The sequence below is a fragment of the Nannobrachium achirus genome (assembly GCF_963921795.1).
Source record: "Nannobrachium achirus genome assembly, chromosome: 22".
Taxonomy (NCBI): Eukaryota; Metazoa; Chordata; class Actinopteri; order Myctophiformes; family Myctophidae; genus Nannobrachium; species Nannobrachium achirus.
This window is the reverse complement of record NC_137829.1, coordinates 11,621,122-11,638,943: the sequence shown is the minus strand read 5'-3', so window position 1 is coordinate 11,638,943 and position 17,822 is coordinate 11,621,122. Positions and strand designations below refer to the sequence as shown.

The following is a 17,822-nucleotide window of genomic DNA, read 5'->3' as shown; positions in this document are numbered from 1 at the left end:
AGGATCACATGACAGATGGGAACCACTGACTGCAGACAGCCAGCTCATCACAATGCAGACCACCCCTCTGTTTCTGCTGTTCTGGCTTCAGTACTGCACGCGTGCACATACTGAACACACACACACACACACACACACACACACACACACACACACACACACACACACACACACACACACACACACACACACACACACACACATGCATACGTACGAACCCACGCACGCTCGCTCCCATGCACACACACACACACACACACACACACACACACACACACACACACACACACACACACACACACACACACACACACACACGTGGACACACCTCCCTTTACGAGCTACTGAACAAGCCAAGCCATGGTGCTTCTGGGTGTCTTTGCCTCCCAACTGTGAACCCATGTGGTGATCCCCCTATCTCTCTCTCTCCTTCTCTCTCACTTTCTCTCTCTCTCTCTCTCTCTCTCTCTCTCCAGTTACATCACCCTCTCCAGCTCCCCCCGATTCACCCCCCCCCCCCAGCAACCCCACACCCACCCCCACTCGCTCTCGCTGAGCCGTGCCACCCCCGAAAAACACTTTTGCCCGCACAATCTAGGTCTCTGTTGCCATAGCAACGTGCGTTGCTGCATGCTCTCTAGCCTGATGGAGTGTGTGATGGAAAGGAGAAGACAGGCTGTCCATGTGTCTCTGCATCATGCTCTTTCTGTAGAGAGATTGGGGGGGGGGGGGGTGACACAGTAATCTCATAACAAATGATCTTTCTTGTCTCTTTTTGCAGTAACTCTTAAGTTACAGTGGCTAACTCCTGTAGCTCCTGTAGTGAGATAAATCTAATATTTTCATGTATAACAGGTTACCTGCCAGTTTGGAAACCGCCAATGGTAAGAATCCCCCTTTAACCGGAATGTCAAGCCATACGGTTGTGCCTGACATACCGTAGATCCAAGGCCTAAGGCTCTCATTTGTTTTGTTAAGACAAACCCATCGATTAGCTGATCCAACCAATCGATGTGGAAAAGTCCCATTAGTTAGTGCCCCACAGCTAATCGCTGAGAAACATAGATTGATCTATAATCAATACACCGCTCCAGCAACCAGAACCCGTGCCCACTGCGTGTGTGTGTGTGAGTATAGGTGGTGCATTGACCTCTGTCTGTCTTTGACTGAGCCAGTCTAGACTAGGGCTTTACGCCAAATTCACACCAACAGCAGTAGTGGTTTTCCTCTAAGCATTTTCCTGCAAAAAAGATGTGTTTGAAACAACCCAGATCACCTTCACGTATACGGTATATGCCTAGTTAATGCCTAGATCAGACCACGGCAAGCTTCTGATTGGCTGCTGCTTTTTCTCGCCACCAACCTCAACGAAAAAGTTGAACTTTCAACAACTTTTTCCACACCGCTTTTAGCTGGCTCCGTCTCCTGTCACAACGACTTGCTCCTCCTCACCATGGACAATGCATGGAACCAGGCTTCTTTCTTATTATGTGGAAACGAAAGTCCAGTCATGGTGTGAATTAGATCGTTTTGATCACAGTAACTTCATGATTATGTATAGAGATCGTATATGTCATGGACATGAGGTCATGCCTTTGATCATAGTTGGGTTTTACAATGAGAATCAGGTTTTTTCCTTACGTATGGCTGCAGGTAAAATCTCTTCTTATACAATTTGGTGAAATTGTGAAGTGTGGTTGCCCCCAACGCAAATTATGCTATCGTTTAAGCATGAATCCAAGTGGAAAGATCATATTTCTACGACTGTTCTATGAAGGCTCCTCAATTGATTTGGATTTTGGGTTGATGATAAGACAATAACGCATTTATGAGTCCGTTTTTTGTCCAATCTGGGTCTTGAGGCATTAGTTTTTGTCAAATATTGGGAGCCAATTATTAACAAAACGCAAAACGCTATTGAATATTAAAAACATCTTTGAACATCTTTCTTTATTACGACTACAGAAAGGGTTGGACAAAACAAAAAGGCTGATAAGGGTTGGACAAAATCTGTAGGAGGAGCTTAAAAATGTGTTTTGAAGACATTTTTAATTGGTGGAAAATCAAATTAGGCAGGAAAGCGTGTGTGCTGCTACTGTATATACGCCATAACATAAAGTGGGTTCTTATACTGACACCATGATCGCTTTTTAATTATGTTTTGAATAGTTTCTGAGCTACAGATACTTTGATGGCAAAACAAAGAAATTGCAATACAGACCAATGAGAAAATCTCAAAAACTAAGAAAGAAAAAATCGTGGCATGTCATTGCCAATGAAACCAGTCAGTTTGACCCGTCACATGTATGTGGTGCAGAAACTGTTGGTAGAACTCTGTGGCAAAGCTTTAGGATTAAAATGAATAGGTGCAATTAAATTACTATGCTATGAACGCATTAATTGTGTAAAAAACATATAGATTCCATAGTGTGAGACGTGTGTGTGTGGATGTAGCACTTACAATGTGCCTATGTCTGCTTGTAGGGGTTGATGTGACATCCATGCACACCATGAGGACTCAGAGGCCCAGCACCATGCTGTCCGACGTCAGGCAACTGATTGCCAGTGGAGCAAGTCTCAACCAACCCAACGACGATGGGGTCACTCTGGTAAGAAGTAGGGATGGGACGATATGAACATTTCATATCAAGATTATTGTGCCAATCGCGATTTACGATATTATTGCGATAATCAAAATCCATTATCCTGGGGTGGAACATTTGCCAAAAAATAGCAGATCTATAAGCTCACAACGCGTCAAAACGCGTTGTGAGCTTATAGATCTGCTATTTTTTGGCAAAGACATCTGATAGAGTGAAAAAAATACTTTATCATGTACGTATATTATAAGTAGGGATGTTCCTAGCGACTAATTTCACTGACGTGTACACGACAATTTTGTAAACGAATATTCGACTAGTCGAAAATGAATTGTTATTTTTTTTTTAATTGTAATTTCACACAGAAAATAGCCAAAACTGAGCACTTCGATCTATTAGGGCAAACCTCGTTTGAAAAAAGTATCAAGAGTATATAAAAGCCTTTTAAAATGTTAAATAATATTGAAATCTTGCTCAAATTAATCAATTACGTCATTGCGTGAATCTGGGTCAGATCAATAATTAGCGCATCAGTCTCAGCTTGGTCGCTACAACAGCTGATGTCTGTCTGACTGGAGTCGCTATAGTAACTGAGCAACAGCTCTGTTCTCTTCAAAGTTAGCTACATAATGGTATTCCATACTCAGCCAATGTATGATTAAGCATTCTCCTTGGCTTGTTCTCACCTCAAAATATGGATTAATTCATGGACCGGATCACAGATGCAGCATGCAGGCGAGTGATTCACATCCAGTATCTTTAAGATACACGTCGCTTAATTGCCATTAATTTACTTGCGCAGCGGACAGCCTGCCTGGTGTGTGGCTGCGTGCAGCCATGCACACTCACTGCAGGTCAGCACGACCACTGCAGCGCGCAACAGTCAGTCAGACTGTGACACAGACAGTCATGCTCCGCAAATCAACCAAGGGATTGCTTAATTTGCTTGTTAAAAAGTAACATTTTATTAAGACAAGACAGTAATATGGGCGCAGAGTTTAAATGTTTAATAAAGTTAATATCTCAATAATTAAAAATATATTTAATAGAATAATCGAATTGTATTTTCAAAACGAATAGTGGTTTACAAACCGTGTACTCGGATAACCGAATACACGCGCACATCCCTAATTATAAGTACCTTTTACCAACCAGTAAGACTCCCTAAACGTGGCATACACAAACTTTAGAAGGCAGTCGTAGCCAATCAGGAGGGAATATGGGAAATGGGACAGATCCATGATGATGACATGACTTTAGAGATACTGTGTACCGCTTTGCCAATTATAGAGGGTTTAAGTGGTAGCGGATATGCATTTCAGCAAACAAAAGGTAAATTGATCCCTAGTGCATGACGGAGGACGATATCACAATAAATTAAATCTCCACAATACGATTATCGTGAGTGTTTTTTATCACGATAAACGATAATATCGCTCCATCCTTAGTAAGAAGCATCGCATTTGGTTTCCACACACTGCTGTTGTCGCGTGCGTGCAGCGCCGGCGGGCCGTATACGCAGACTACTCAGTCTGCGTAAGGCCCAGCCGACCAAAAAGGCCCCCGCCGCCCCCTCCTCTGCAGAAAAGAACCAGTGCTGCACGGTCAATCGTTTTCAAACCGAAATCGCGATGTGAAATCTCGCAATTAGCGAATCGCAAAGGCCTTCATAATTGACTAAGCAATGATCGAATCAAACTGTGGTGACTTTCTTTGCTTCCCAAATACCAGCGCATCGCTGCACTGCTGAAAGTGAAAGTGAATGCGATGTTTTGGATGATGGCTCCGGCCATAGCCGTGGGAACTATATTCCCCATAGGGGTGCTGCAGGTGCTCCAGCACCCCTAGGGGGAAGTTTTCATTTTTGGAGCTGTGTGCAGCTCCCTATACGTGGCTGTGTGGGTCTGTCTGTGTGTCTGTCTGTGTGTCTGTGTGTGTGTATGTAGCCTGACTTCGGCGCGTAACTAGTGCCGCACCATTTACGCCACTCGCGCAATATATACATCAAAATGTGCGGCTCGGCCGGGAATGGTGTTCTATTACCTTTCGTTCCGATCCGCCTTACCATGCCGACGTAATCGGCAAAAAACGACGCTTAATTGTCCCCATTGACTTATAATGGGACAATGCAAGAAATCACTTTCAAGTATTTTTCACTCGTAAACCATAGGAGCTACAGTTTCAAACCTCGGAGAGGAGATTCATAATGATTTTAAGAATGAATCGAAAAATAATTACATCACTCGGCCTCATGGTGGCGCTATAACGGCCCACTTTACGTTTTGCCCCGTAACTCTTGAACCGTGGATCGGAAAATTAAAATTCTTTTTTCCCTGGATTCCTTGGGTCAAGACGCATCTCCCCATATAGGCCACGCCCATTTGCGCCAGGATAGATTTTCCGCCATCTTGAATTTTCTCCAAAACACACCTTTTGCTCCTTTTCCTACATATTTTCTTCAAATGTCACAAAAATCGGTACACATGATCTACACACACACACACACACACACACACACACACACACACACACACACACACACACACACACACACACACACACACACACAGCTCCACTTCACACGGGTGTGATTTTTTATTTAAATAAGAAAAGAACAAATCAAACATAGCAAAAAAACTTTGCCTGTTGTTGTTGTTTTTTATTTATTCATTTATATATATTTTTTGGGGGGGAGGCGGAGGATTTAGTGCTATATGTATATTTACAAATTATATAGCCTACTATAATATGTTTCAGATCATCGCCTTGGCATATCCTACATCTATGCTTATTTGGGGGTATTTGTCCAGTCCTTTGTTATGTTAGGCTATTTGATGCTACATTGCATGACGATTCTGCAATTTGGCCTATTTATATTTAAAAAAAACAGAATTAAACCCATTATAAAATGGATTAAAAAACAATAGAAATGTATATTTTTCGCGAGCGCACGCTACACTCGCGCCCGCAGGAAGGCCCCATAGCAGAATCATGCTTAGGGCCCCCGTGGGGACAGAAACGGCTCTGCGTGCGTGCGTGCGTGCGTGCGTGCGTGCGCGGGTACGTACGTGGTGGCGTGCGTACGTGAGTGCGACGTGCGTGCGTGAGCATACTGTATGTGTGTTTATAATAGTGTTGATCCTGTCCCTCACTTCCCCTCTCTCTTCTCCATAGCTCCATATAGCATGTGCCAGTGGCTACAGAGAGGTGGTGTGTGTCCTGCTGGAGAGCGGGGCGGATCCCCAGGTCTCAGACAACAGCTTCTGGACTCCCCTCCACCTGGCCGCCAAATATGGACAGGTAACAGCGTCCACACATGACTTGCATGGCACTCCCAACTGTTAACGTTAATCAAGCCATTTAGACCGGGAACGCAAATCTGTGCATGTTAGATTTGAACCACTTTAACCATTATGTTATGCTTTAGCTATTGAAAAATAGCAGTTATACAAGCTCACAGCGCGGCACCAAGTGCCGTGCTGTGAACTTGAACTTTTCAAGACGTGAACATTTGTGCAAGCCTTTGACTATTTTTGACACGATTCTCTAAATGTCTTCTAAATCCTTCTTCTAAATCAGTGGTTCTCAGACTTTTTCATGTCAAGGACCCTCAAAATGCCATGTATTTGGCCGCGGACCCCCACCTCAAAATATGTTGTTCCAGAGACCACCCAGAAGCAAATATTTGAGTTACAAATGTTCGCTTTTGAAAAGATATATTCAAAGACTCAGGCCCTGCTAATTCCAACCCTCGCGACATCATCGACCCAGCGGGGAAACGCAACCAATAAGGAAAGTTGTTGAAATAGCGAGGAAACCATCGATGCAGTGTCCGTCGCCCCGAAGGACTGCCCTTCAGCGACTTCTCTGTGATCACTGATAAACTGCTCTTCTCAGACCAATCAATCGTGTTCAAGGAGTGCTGGCGGCGGTACGTCAGAGCATTCGCATTAGTTACTGCATTTCAGATTCAAGATTTTAATGGCTTCCCAGTTCCCACATAGAAGGGTAGAAGACTGATTCCTAGACGGGCCCGGAGGTCGGGTTGGGAGTGCTGGGTGGATGTGTTCTGTTGGAAAGGGAGGGGTCTAGCCATGAAGGAAAGTGAGCAATCATGTTGAAATCTTGCTGACGCCACCAGTTATTTAATTACATTTCTGGGGCTGTGTGCTTGGCTGCTGACAAAGACAATTTTTTCCTACTGTATTTAGAATAGGGCTCTTTACCTCTCATGTTCCTCTTCCCAGAGGTTGTGTGTTATCTAGTACATTATGTCTTTAAATATTCTCTCTCTCTTTCATCTTTCTCATATCGTCGCACGCACACACACACACACACACACACACACACACACACACACACACACACACACACACACACACACACACACACACACACACACTCACACACACACACACACACACACACACACACACACACACACACACACACACACACACACACACACACACACACACACCACCACACTATAGATGTGTGTAGGGTTAAGTGTACCCAATTCCCTCTGGATGATTCTAAATAAAACTCCTCTTTCTCTGTCTTTCTGACTCCTCACATTAGCAACGTTCACATATGTACTGTAGGTGAGTGAGTGCATAAGTGTACCTGACTCGAGAGTGGCAGAACAGAGCAGTGGAGAATCGATTAGGTTTGGTCTGCAGTGCTAAATCACCACGGGCCCCTGCATGACTTTATTCCCTGCTCACTTCAGAGGTACCGGTGCTCAGCTCCCTGCATACCAACTAGACACTGAGGCATAGCCTTCCTCATCATTGACTTTCTCCTCACTACATTCACACCCTTCCCTCCATCACAAATACATTACCGTCTTGGCTTATCCTATGCATTTGAAATGATCTAGCCCTGGTAATTAATTACCGGTCATATTAATGCCAGGTTTTGCCGTCACGTTGAATGAAGCACAAGCTCACTGCCTGGAGACACTGGCTGAGCAACTGTAACCCTGTGCTGTTGACTCAAAGACCCCTATTAGCAAAGGTCTATTGTTTTACTAGCACTCTGTAGGTAATAGACTGACAAAGGGTCAGCCTATAAATCCTGACTAAAAATGTGTTGACCCTATGACTCCAGTAAATTAAGTTCAAACCTGCTGGAAAGCTTAGAGCTTAGAGATGCTTCCTCATTTCAGATGGTTTATTCTCCCCAATTTCAGAAACGAATTAAAAACAAAACACAATTCAGTGCATTCAATTGTGTCAGTCTGTCTGAGCATGGGTATAAGTCGCTATGATGAATAACGAATAGAGTATCCCCATCCATGCACCAACAATGGGTCGATTACTGCCTGATCTTGCTGACACTTCCTTGGTCCTTATGTGATCTTTGACCATGGGACAGGTCATTATCATTAGGCACAGTGCCAAAGATATGAGGTCAATATTTATAGACTGAGTTTGACTGACAGGCATAGACTCATGGGGCCATGATTACTAAATGATAGATCTGTTTGCATAAAATGCAAAAAAAGAAACTGATTGAAGCATGCAGTAGCTGAACAGACTCAGTGCTACCTCGTAATGAGAGTGATGTGGAGGGTGTATTGGCCTCTTTGAAATTTAATTGTTTAGAGAATGAAAGCAAACCGGTGTATTGTGGAAGCATATTAATACGATTATGACAGGCATCTGATTTAGGGGCCAACATTTCAACATTTTCAAAGTCAAGTGTGTCAACCATTGGCAATCCCGTATCCCCGAGAGAAAAAAAAAGGAGAAAACTATTTTCTAATAGGCTAAGTATTCTCCATTGCTCCCACACACCACTTTTTTCACGTTCCTTGAATTTCTATTCAATTTGAATTTCTAGCTCGTGAGAAGAACATTTATTTGCTCTTCCTACTTCAGTGTGTGGTCCAATCTCACAGCATAGTACAGTATATTAGTGCCTCGCTATTCCAATGTGGAAATTGTGTTTTGACGTGATTTGAATGCCATGTCTTAGTAAAACAGTGGCAGAACTGTGGAGATTTGTCTGGACTCTTTTATCTGCTCAAGGACACTTGACATTAATATTCTTATTCAAAGCGTCTGGAGTGAAACTCTAGTGTCAAATGAAATCAATACATAGCCTAATTTGGCAGGATTTCCTCAGTACGGGGGGAATAGCATGCACTGCATGCTGATAACATTTTGTTATCTCCACTAGGAGACCCTACAGTATGTGCGTGTGTTTGTGCGCCTCTTTGTACCTGACTATCCGAATATTCGGATATCTGGGTCAGCCCTAGTCTTTTCCCACCAAGTACAGGCTCAGTCCTGACAAACGCACACTGCAGAAACGTCAACAACGCTGCACACAATATGTGTTCTCATCACACACAGTCATTCCGCCCACATCACACGTCTCATCTCTTGGATCACACACCTGACATCGATGTCACTCCCTTAGGGAGGCAAAGGGGGAGGCGGGAAACTGGGAAAGGAAGTGTAGAAGAGGAAGAACATAAGAGGATGAAAGGAGTAATGAAAGGGAAGAGAGGATACATAGAGTGAGAACAGGAAGCTGTGGGAGGAGTGAAACTGTCAGGAAACCCCAGGTTAGATTCATCTATATAGAGTGTGACAGCATGCCATGGCGATGTTCGCCATAATGAGGGTGGGAGTCTACGGGGGTCTTCTTCTGTTATACAACACTAGCCCTTACCCGTTCAAAGATATGAGCTCCGAAATGATGTGCAGTGTGTGGATTATGGGATGTGCACTGTGCACACAGTATATGAGGGATGGAAAGTAACTTTAACTGGTGCTTGCATGCTAATATGTAGGAGCATCAATGTAAGAAATACCCGTTCCATTTAACGGCTACAGAGATACTGTGTACCGATCTGCATGATTTTGGACAACATCTGTAACAGGGCCAGAACCACCCCCCCCCCCCCCCCCCCCCCGCCCGCCCGCCCGCCTGCCCGCCTGCACACACACACACTCCCCCCCCCCCCCCCCCGTGTGTGTGTGTGTGTGTGTGTGTGTGTGTGTGTGGGTTTGTGTGTGATTGTGCATGGCCTGAACAACAGCGCCCCTCCCTTAACATGTGTGGTCACAAAAGGTACTGTAGGCTAAATAGATATAGATACACCATAAAAATGCAATTATACAGCATACGATTTGTGAAAGTGACAAACGGGCTTCACAGTTATGTCAGGTGTGTTCATATGCTGATGGTGATGCGATTTCAGATCAATTGCTCCAGCCACTGAGGAGAAACGCGGTTTCAGACAGACAGACACTCAGACAGACAGACATTCGGAAAATTATATGTTAGATGGGGGGTCGCTAGAGTGGCTAATAAAGGACCCACGCTGTCCTGTAGACCTCCCCTCTGTCATGTGCACGGTACCACCCCCCCCCCCCCCCCCCTGCCTTGCACTTGTGTCCGTGCATGGACATTTTCAGTAATCTACAGTGCAATATTTAGAACAGACCTAATAATTGTCTCCTACTAGAATTATATTAGCAATATCACAGCATATCGCTGTTGTCGGGTGGAAACCTTGTGTGTCCAAAACAGTTTGTTTTGCATTTAACATTTTAAAACGATTTCAAATAGTGAAAATCGCCGATCTACAAGCACACAACAAGGCGTTGTGTGCTTGTAGATCTGCTATTTTTACTGGTTATGTGCGACAGTCTTGCATGGTGAAGCAGGGGCTTTACTTAGCAAAATCCCATACTCTTACCCAACCATTATACCTAGGTTATAAGTAAATACTGTACAAAAGTGATGTGATATTACAGTAAACCCCTTTGACTAATACTAATACTAATGCAATTGGAAGATGCCACTGATGCAATACATTTCTTATTTGACATATGGCTATAAGAACAAAACCATTACTTTTACAAATCTGCTCCAAGCCTACAGATAAAATTGCTCTATATTTTAGCAAATTCATCAGAAACTTTGTTCTGATAAATACCAGTTAGTGTTTTTTTTTTCACTGACAAAAACTAAATAAAAAGTAAATAATTTTGTCAACTAATTTTGTCAACAAAAAAACTAGCGGAGAAGAGAGACAAGTAATGTTATGTTTGGTTGCGCTGGGGTGTTACGCTCTGAAAATATCAGATCTACAAGCTCACACGCATCGCATTGTGAGCTTATAGATCATCTATTTTCAGTATCCAACCAAGTGTAAAATCAGCCATTGCGACGCCATCAAGGCACCGCCAAAACACATTTCAGGCTACAAAATCAACTGTAGATTTGATTTAGTCGACTAAAATCTCATGATATTTAGTCGACTTAAACTAGACCAACACTAAAGCATTTTAGATGACTAAAATATGCTTCAAACCAAATGGAATTTTAGTCAAAAGGCTATGACTAAAACTATATAAAAATGTGCTGTCCAAATCAAGGCTTGGTGTTTCTCCCGTCTCCTTCTAACAGACCAGCATCGTTAGCCGGCTCCTCAGGCACCAGGCGAACCCTGCTCTGTTGAACTGCAACCAAGACAAGCCCTCAGGTAATCACTCATGTTTTCATTCTCAGACGCACACACAAACACACAAACACACATGGACAGGCTGGCTCTCACACACATGAACAGACAAACAAACGTGCGCGCTAATGAACCGGAGAAATGGGTTTTGTTTGTTTTTGTTTTTTCTTTGCATGCATAAGTAATCACTATGATAATGTAGAGGGACATTCAAACAAACACACATGTATGTACGCACGCATGCACACACACACACACACACACACACACACACACACACACACACACACACACACACACACACACACACACACACACACACACACACACACAGTCAAACATAGGTCATTATTGTCCATACTGTATATGAAAACTCAAGAGGGAAATAATGATAATATTAACAGCTTATACTCACTCACGCACACAAACGCGCACGCACGCACGCACGCATGCACGCACGCACGCACGCACGCACGCACGCACGCACACACACACACACACACACACACACACACACACACACACACACACACACACCATTACCTTTGAGGTGTTTTGTAATAATCACGACAGGCTGATGTGATTAATTTCCTTATGGATACAAACATAGGATATCATTAGTCAAGAGAATTATCTTTTCTGGAAGTGTACCAGAAAACTAGAGCGTGTCCAAGACCAACACCCATGGTTCATTATGCAGGTGATGGTTTTTGTGTGTCCTGTCCGTGTGTGTGTGTGTGTGTGTGTGTGTGTGTGTGTGTGTGTGTGTGTGTGTGTGTGTGTGTGTGTGTGTGTGTGTGTGTGTGTGTGTGTGTGTGTGTGTGTGTGTGTGTGTGTGTGTGTGTGTGTGGTTGTGCGTGCTTGCGTGTGTGCGGGACTGCGTGTGTGTGTTTGTCAGAGATTACTGATTGGATAACACTGGTACATAGCAGCTTTACGGAAGAGGATGATGATGTTTGTGCTTGTGTTTTGAGGATTGCTCTTTGAGAACCAAACGATTCCCAATGCATTCTCTGGATCTGATATGGAGCGCGGAGGATTTGATGAAATGTTGCATTGAATTCTAAGTGAGCCTCTCGTGTGATAATGGCAGTGAGAGGCTTAGTTCAGATACGTTTCAGCTGCTCTCGCTAACCTCTGGTAGAGAGGGATATTACGCTGGTACTCCGAGCCGTTCACCCCTCACCTGCTCCCCCCCTCCCGGGTGGGTTGATCGCACCCCAGACTACCTCACTTTGGCCTTAATCAATAGACCATTCTAACATATGGGCTTAACACGGGGAAGCCTGGTGCGCCGCCTGGAGACACAAGACAATTCCCTCTTTTTCTATTCAAAAGCCCCTTTCAACAAGAGGGGGCAGGCAGAGAGAGATAGAGAGGAGAGAGAAATGGGAGTCAAGGGGGTTGTCAGTTACTCTGAAATAAAAGAGGGGATAAAGCCATTCCCATCCCCTGTGCCCTGTTAGGCCTCATTACAGACATGGGGGATCTTAACTCACCACCCCCGTCTGTTTAAGCACAGTTGCATCGATCCACAGTGGGGTTCACATTCCAGCCACAGAGAGGACTCATCCGTACTGGTGGTGGAGACGAAGGGGGAGTGGGTGGGTATAGGTGCTGACAGCGAGGACAGAGGGAAGTACCTGGCTGTGTTTTAAAGCTCACAACAACCTGACACTGTTATGGCCCTTAGCTAGTCTTTGAAATGTATACCTGTAGTCCTGTACATCATTTACACCTTGTAAGGGTAGGTATCTGCAGAGACCGCACAGGGGGAAACATTTTTTTTTTAGAATGTCCGTCCTCCATGAAAACTGCAAAATGTGGTCAAAATCTCGAACCGATGCCTCAGGGTCTTAGGAACCATCTCGCAGAGGAGATTCTTTTTTGGCTGTGACATTCATAGATGCTTTTAGTGCAAGAAACACTGTGGCTGAGGCAAGAATGGGAGAGTCACTTTCAAAAGCCTCCCTAACACACATGGGTATGGGTATCAAGAACCGGTATGGGTATCAAGAACCGGTTCTTGTTGAGAACTGGTTCCCCGTGGATCGATTCCTTGGAATCCTTAGCCAAAGTCCTTAACGATTCCGCTATCGATGCCTGCATATGCGCGATGACATCACACGCGACGCGCTGCCTTGTTTTGTAAGACCGCAGCCAACATGTCTCTAAGCAGAGGCATTCTAAAGTCTGGTTGTATATTTCACGAGAATGTGCATGTTAATGTCACAGTCATTGTGGCTGCACCTGTGTGCTATGCTAGTTTTGATAATGAGGCGTCAGTTTTCCTTCCTAGTTCAGTTGGTAACACTTACTCAAGCTCACTGCATGGACGGAGACATGGACATGTCTCCCCGTTCTGTGTCCGAGCTAGTGCCCTAAAACTTTTGTTTTGCAAGCTGCCTCCCACATTCTTACTAACACAAAACGATTTCCATGTCCAATGTGCTCTGTTGCTAAATGCTCCCCTATAAATCCCATGTCCAAGAAAGAAAAGTATGTAAATCCGTTGTCCCAAACTGTAGAAGTGCTGTACAGCAGCTGCAAGGAAGCGCAAGCAGCTGACGTTATTGAGTACACTGTAAAAAATGACGTTGTGCCTTCACGTTCTGACCACCGCAAAAACGGGACGTTGGATTGAGCACACTTTTTGGGGAAAAATTTAAATAATATTATATCAATATCATATAAAAGAGAATGTATGTTAAATGAACCCATTAGTACTCTTTCTCTCCCCCCTGCCCAATGACAATCGATAAGAGAATCAATAAGGAATCGGATTGATAAGCAGAACCGGAACCGGACCCGGAATTGCTCAAATCTTAACGATACCCATCCCTAGATTCCCTACACATGACGAGTGTCTTATTACAATAAAAGATAAATCCTTACCAAATTGATTCTCGAGTTTGAAACGTTACATTTTTATTTTTGTTTCTGAGTGAACATTTTGTTTGTCGCTTTATCTAAAAGGAGTACAATTGCGTCATGTTCCCAGATATTGCAGCATCAGAGCCCATAGTTGACATGCTGCTGAAAGCTGAGGATTCCTGGATCCAGAGGCTGAAGGACCCCTCTGCACCTCTGCCCTGCACAGACCAACGATACGACGGGGGGTCCCATGACCTCACCACTCCTGTCAAGAACCTGTGAGTTTAGACTCTTCTCTTTAGAGTTTCCCCCACTGAGAATTTACTTACAGCAGTGGTTCTCAACCTTTTTTCCTGACTAGCAAGAGAGTTGAGGCATTACATTTTGTATAGCCTCGGAAACCCAGGCTTTTATTTTGGCAATAGGAAGAAAAATAAAAGCCTGGGCTAACCTGCTGAAATTTCTGGCATAGGAAGTGGGAGGCGGGCCATGGCACAGACCGTGAACCAATAGGATCCACCGGCTGTTTTCAGACTGAATCTGCCCCCTCTATACCAAAATAGGCCTGTGTTAGGGAAGGCTACATTTTGTATAACACGGTTCTATTGTGACAATTGCGAGGCTTTGTGAGTATGTAGATCAGCTATTTTCACAATTTCTGCCTTTAATATTTGACGATATGGCCAATGTTTATTTTATTTTATTTTAGAGGTATTAAAAGGATCTTAAAAGTCCTTAAATTGTCACTTTTCACTTTAGAAATGTGCAGATACCCTCTATATACACTCATACTGTATGTTGGTTTGTTTACTGTTGATCGAGAAAACAATGTTTCACATTAAGCTAATCATCTGGGGACCCCCCAAAATAATTGGGGACCCACAGGTCCCCGACCCACAGGTTAAGAACCACTGGCTTACAAAACGTGACAATTTCCTCTTTTTGTCATGCTTTCCTCTATCCCTTTCTACTCGACCCATCTCACCCCTTCCAGAAACCCCCTGGGCCTGTCCATCTCCAAGCAGGACAGTCTGCTGGAGAAGTGTGCCATGTTCAGAGAGGCAGGCGGGGCGCTGAGCCGACATCCCTCCCAGGACAATGGTCTGGACGGTCCCTACAGCTCTGGAGCTAGCAAACTGGAACAGGTACGGTACACATTAATTCAACTCTGAGAGGGTAAAGAAAATCAATTTGGTTCCATTTTCTTTTTCATCCTCAGAGGATTTTAGCACTTACACTACATGGATACATAATATACATCTGTGTTAACACAAGCACATGAATACATTTCCCAGCGTCCAATTTGTATTTGTAGTGCAGTGTGAGGGGGACATAATGTACTTAGCCGCAGCGAAATGTTCCACACTGTGGATTTAAATGTACTGTATGCTGTTATCTCTCGTGGCAGAAGTGTCCACTTGCATTATGTAAGGCACTCACTTGGGTGTTAGGGATCCTACTGAGCTATCATCTGTCGTATTGGTGCTGTGTTCACAGGTGAAGCTGATGCCCCCAGCACCCAACGATGATCTGGCATCCCTCAGTGAGCTCACCGACAGCAGCCTCCTCTATGAGATGCAGAAACGCTTTGGCAACGATCAGATCTATGTAGGACGCTCCCTTCACCGCAGTGCTTCCACACGCCAAACCAACCACACTGTTGTTCCACAACGACAATGATTCTCACTCTCGTGTTAAGCACACAATAGTAACACACACGGAAATACAAACACAGACACATTCTTACCCTTGGGTACTACAGTATGTCTTCCACTGTGCTTGTTTACTTGGAATGGAGTGACACATGTAGATTGGGAATTGTTGCAATCACATCCCACATACAGTACACCCACGAGACTCGATCAGGCATAGCATGGGACTTCTTCAACACACATGCTCTTAGACTAGAGTTAATGTTAATGTACAGTATATTCTGTGACTCTATTTTTGTGTCGTGAAGCCTGATCCATGGACACAGGCACAGTGCTACACACACAAACACACACACACACACACACACACACACACACACACACACACACACACACACACACACACACACACACACACACAGGCCTACTGTACGAGCACACATGCATTTTCACAGTCACAAGGAAGCAAACATCGGTGAACATTTTCTGTAAAGCTTGCCAAATCAATATAGATTTGATCACTGGAGGAAGGAAAATCCATAACTATATTCACGGACTGAATCGTATTCCGATCCGATCATTAGTTTTTGTATGTTTTAAACCCCTTCCATTTTCTATTTTCCTCGAAATGTGTACACGGCGGGCTCTCTATAAAGACTAGAGCCGGATCAATGTTGAACTAGTGCCCAGAGAGTTCTCATAGCGGAGAGGCTCTAATGGTCTATTGTTATGGAGAGGCAGATGGACAACGGGCAGCACAGTTAGCCGCGGCAGGCGATAGAAATGAGAAACGAGGAGATGAAGGGAAAATCAAAGAAAGGTACCGTATTATAGAAAGGACAGGCATATGGTCTGGGACACTGGGGTACGCGAGATTGAGAGAGGCGGAATATTAAGCAGGACGTGGAAGAGAGGTAGATGACAGTGAGGACACCGATGTTGTCTGTCGTGATGGAGGTAATGCAGGTCAGTCTGTGGAAGCGGCGAGGAGAGCAGAGACGTGTGGAGACAGAGGGGGGGAGATCACAGCAGAGGGACGACAAAAAACAGTGAATGGTCCATATGCGCCCCAGCAGGGTGGACAGCCACGGGGCTTTGATGAGTGGGCCTCAGCCTCTGCCAGGAGAGAGGAGGAACGGGACGGCCAAAACCTTGATGGGAGGAGAGGGGCTGTTGGGGAAGGATGTGAGAGTTAGGAGGGATTAATGAATAATGGTTATTGTGAAGGGATGGGATTTGGGGGGGCGATCAGCCAATGACATCACACGAATGAACGACAGTGTGGTGGAGTGGATTGATTATAAAAATAGGCCTACTCTTTCCCCAAAATCAATTGGACTCTCTCAAAAACTGGATTCCCTTAAAGCATCAAAGATAAAACGTTAAGCTGAGGGTTGATGAGCTTATACGAGCAGTGGAAAGTTGCACAAATTAACCTTGAATCTAAGGCCCGAGGACACTGAGCAGCATGCTGGGCGAAATGTTAGCGCTGCCAGTACTCTCTCAGGGGACAGTGTTAGCTGTTAGCTTCCAAACAGCCTTGGGGGCTCGGTGTGAGAAAGGAAAGGTTAGCGGTTTCTCTCAAAGGGTCAGGAGGGGGGGATCGGTTGGATATTATCTAAAGGACCTCAGGGTCTGTGTGTACTCTACACGGAGGGCAAATTTGTTTTTTTGTTTTCATCTGTGAACAGTCAGTTTTTCTGTGCTGACTCTTGAAAATAATGTCAAGAGATCAGCATAACATTATGATAATGACAATATCATTGTGGTATTAATATTGATGTCGAGGGAAGAACGTGGCACAGCGTTGTGTTTTCAGGTCAACATTTTGTCCTTGGGTCTGCCTCTCCTGAGATGCTGGCCCAAGTGTTCGCTCAAGGCAATCAGCGGTTAATTATATGTCCCAGCCCTCTTCCTTCTTCCCGCTGTGTGACCCCAAATGTTTCTATGAAAGGTTAAAACTCTGAGTTAAATGTTTGACTCAAAGTCAAACACTTAACAGCATCTAAATCGCCTCTTGGCCTCACGGCTAAAGGAATTTCAAAGTGTCAAAGTGAGCTAATTCAAGTGTTTCCTCTCTTCTGTAGACCTATATTGGACACATCCTCCTGCTTGTCAATCCAAATAAAGAGCTGCCGATCTACTCAACTCTGGTAAGTTGACTTTACTTTTTTTTTTTTTTTTTTTACTTTTTTTTCTACATTTTACCCAATC

The 17,822-nt window shown here is 44.3% G+C and overlaps 1 protein-coding gene across 1 annotated transcript in view; it reads left to right on the top strand.

The window, feature by feature from the left end:
- myo16 (myosin XVI) overlaps positions 1 to 17,822 on the top strand; it is a gene marked incomplete at both ends in the record, with an annotated part of 134,473 nt that overhangs the window by 36,182 nt on the left and 80,469 nt on the right. The window contains 7 exons of the mRNA XM_080753066.1: positions 2,485 to 2,609; positions 5,775 to 5,900; positions 11,031 to 11,106; positions 14,084 to 14,234; positions 14,951 to 15,101; positions 15,454 to 15,564; positions 17,696 to 17,761. Of these exons, the coding sequence (XP_080609192.1) occupies positions 2,485 to 2,609; positions 5,775 to 5,900; positions 11,031 to 11,106; positions 14,084 to 14,234; positions 14,951 to 15,101; positions 15,454 to 15,564; positions 17,696 to 17,761 (806 nt within the window). The remainder of the gene's footprint in view (positions 1 to 2,484; positions 2,610 to 5,774; positions 5,901 to 11,030; positions 11,107 to 14,083; positions 14,235 to 14,950; positions 15,102 to 15,453; positions 15,565 to 17,695; positions 17,762 to 17,822) is intronic.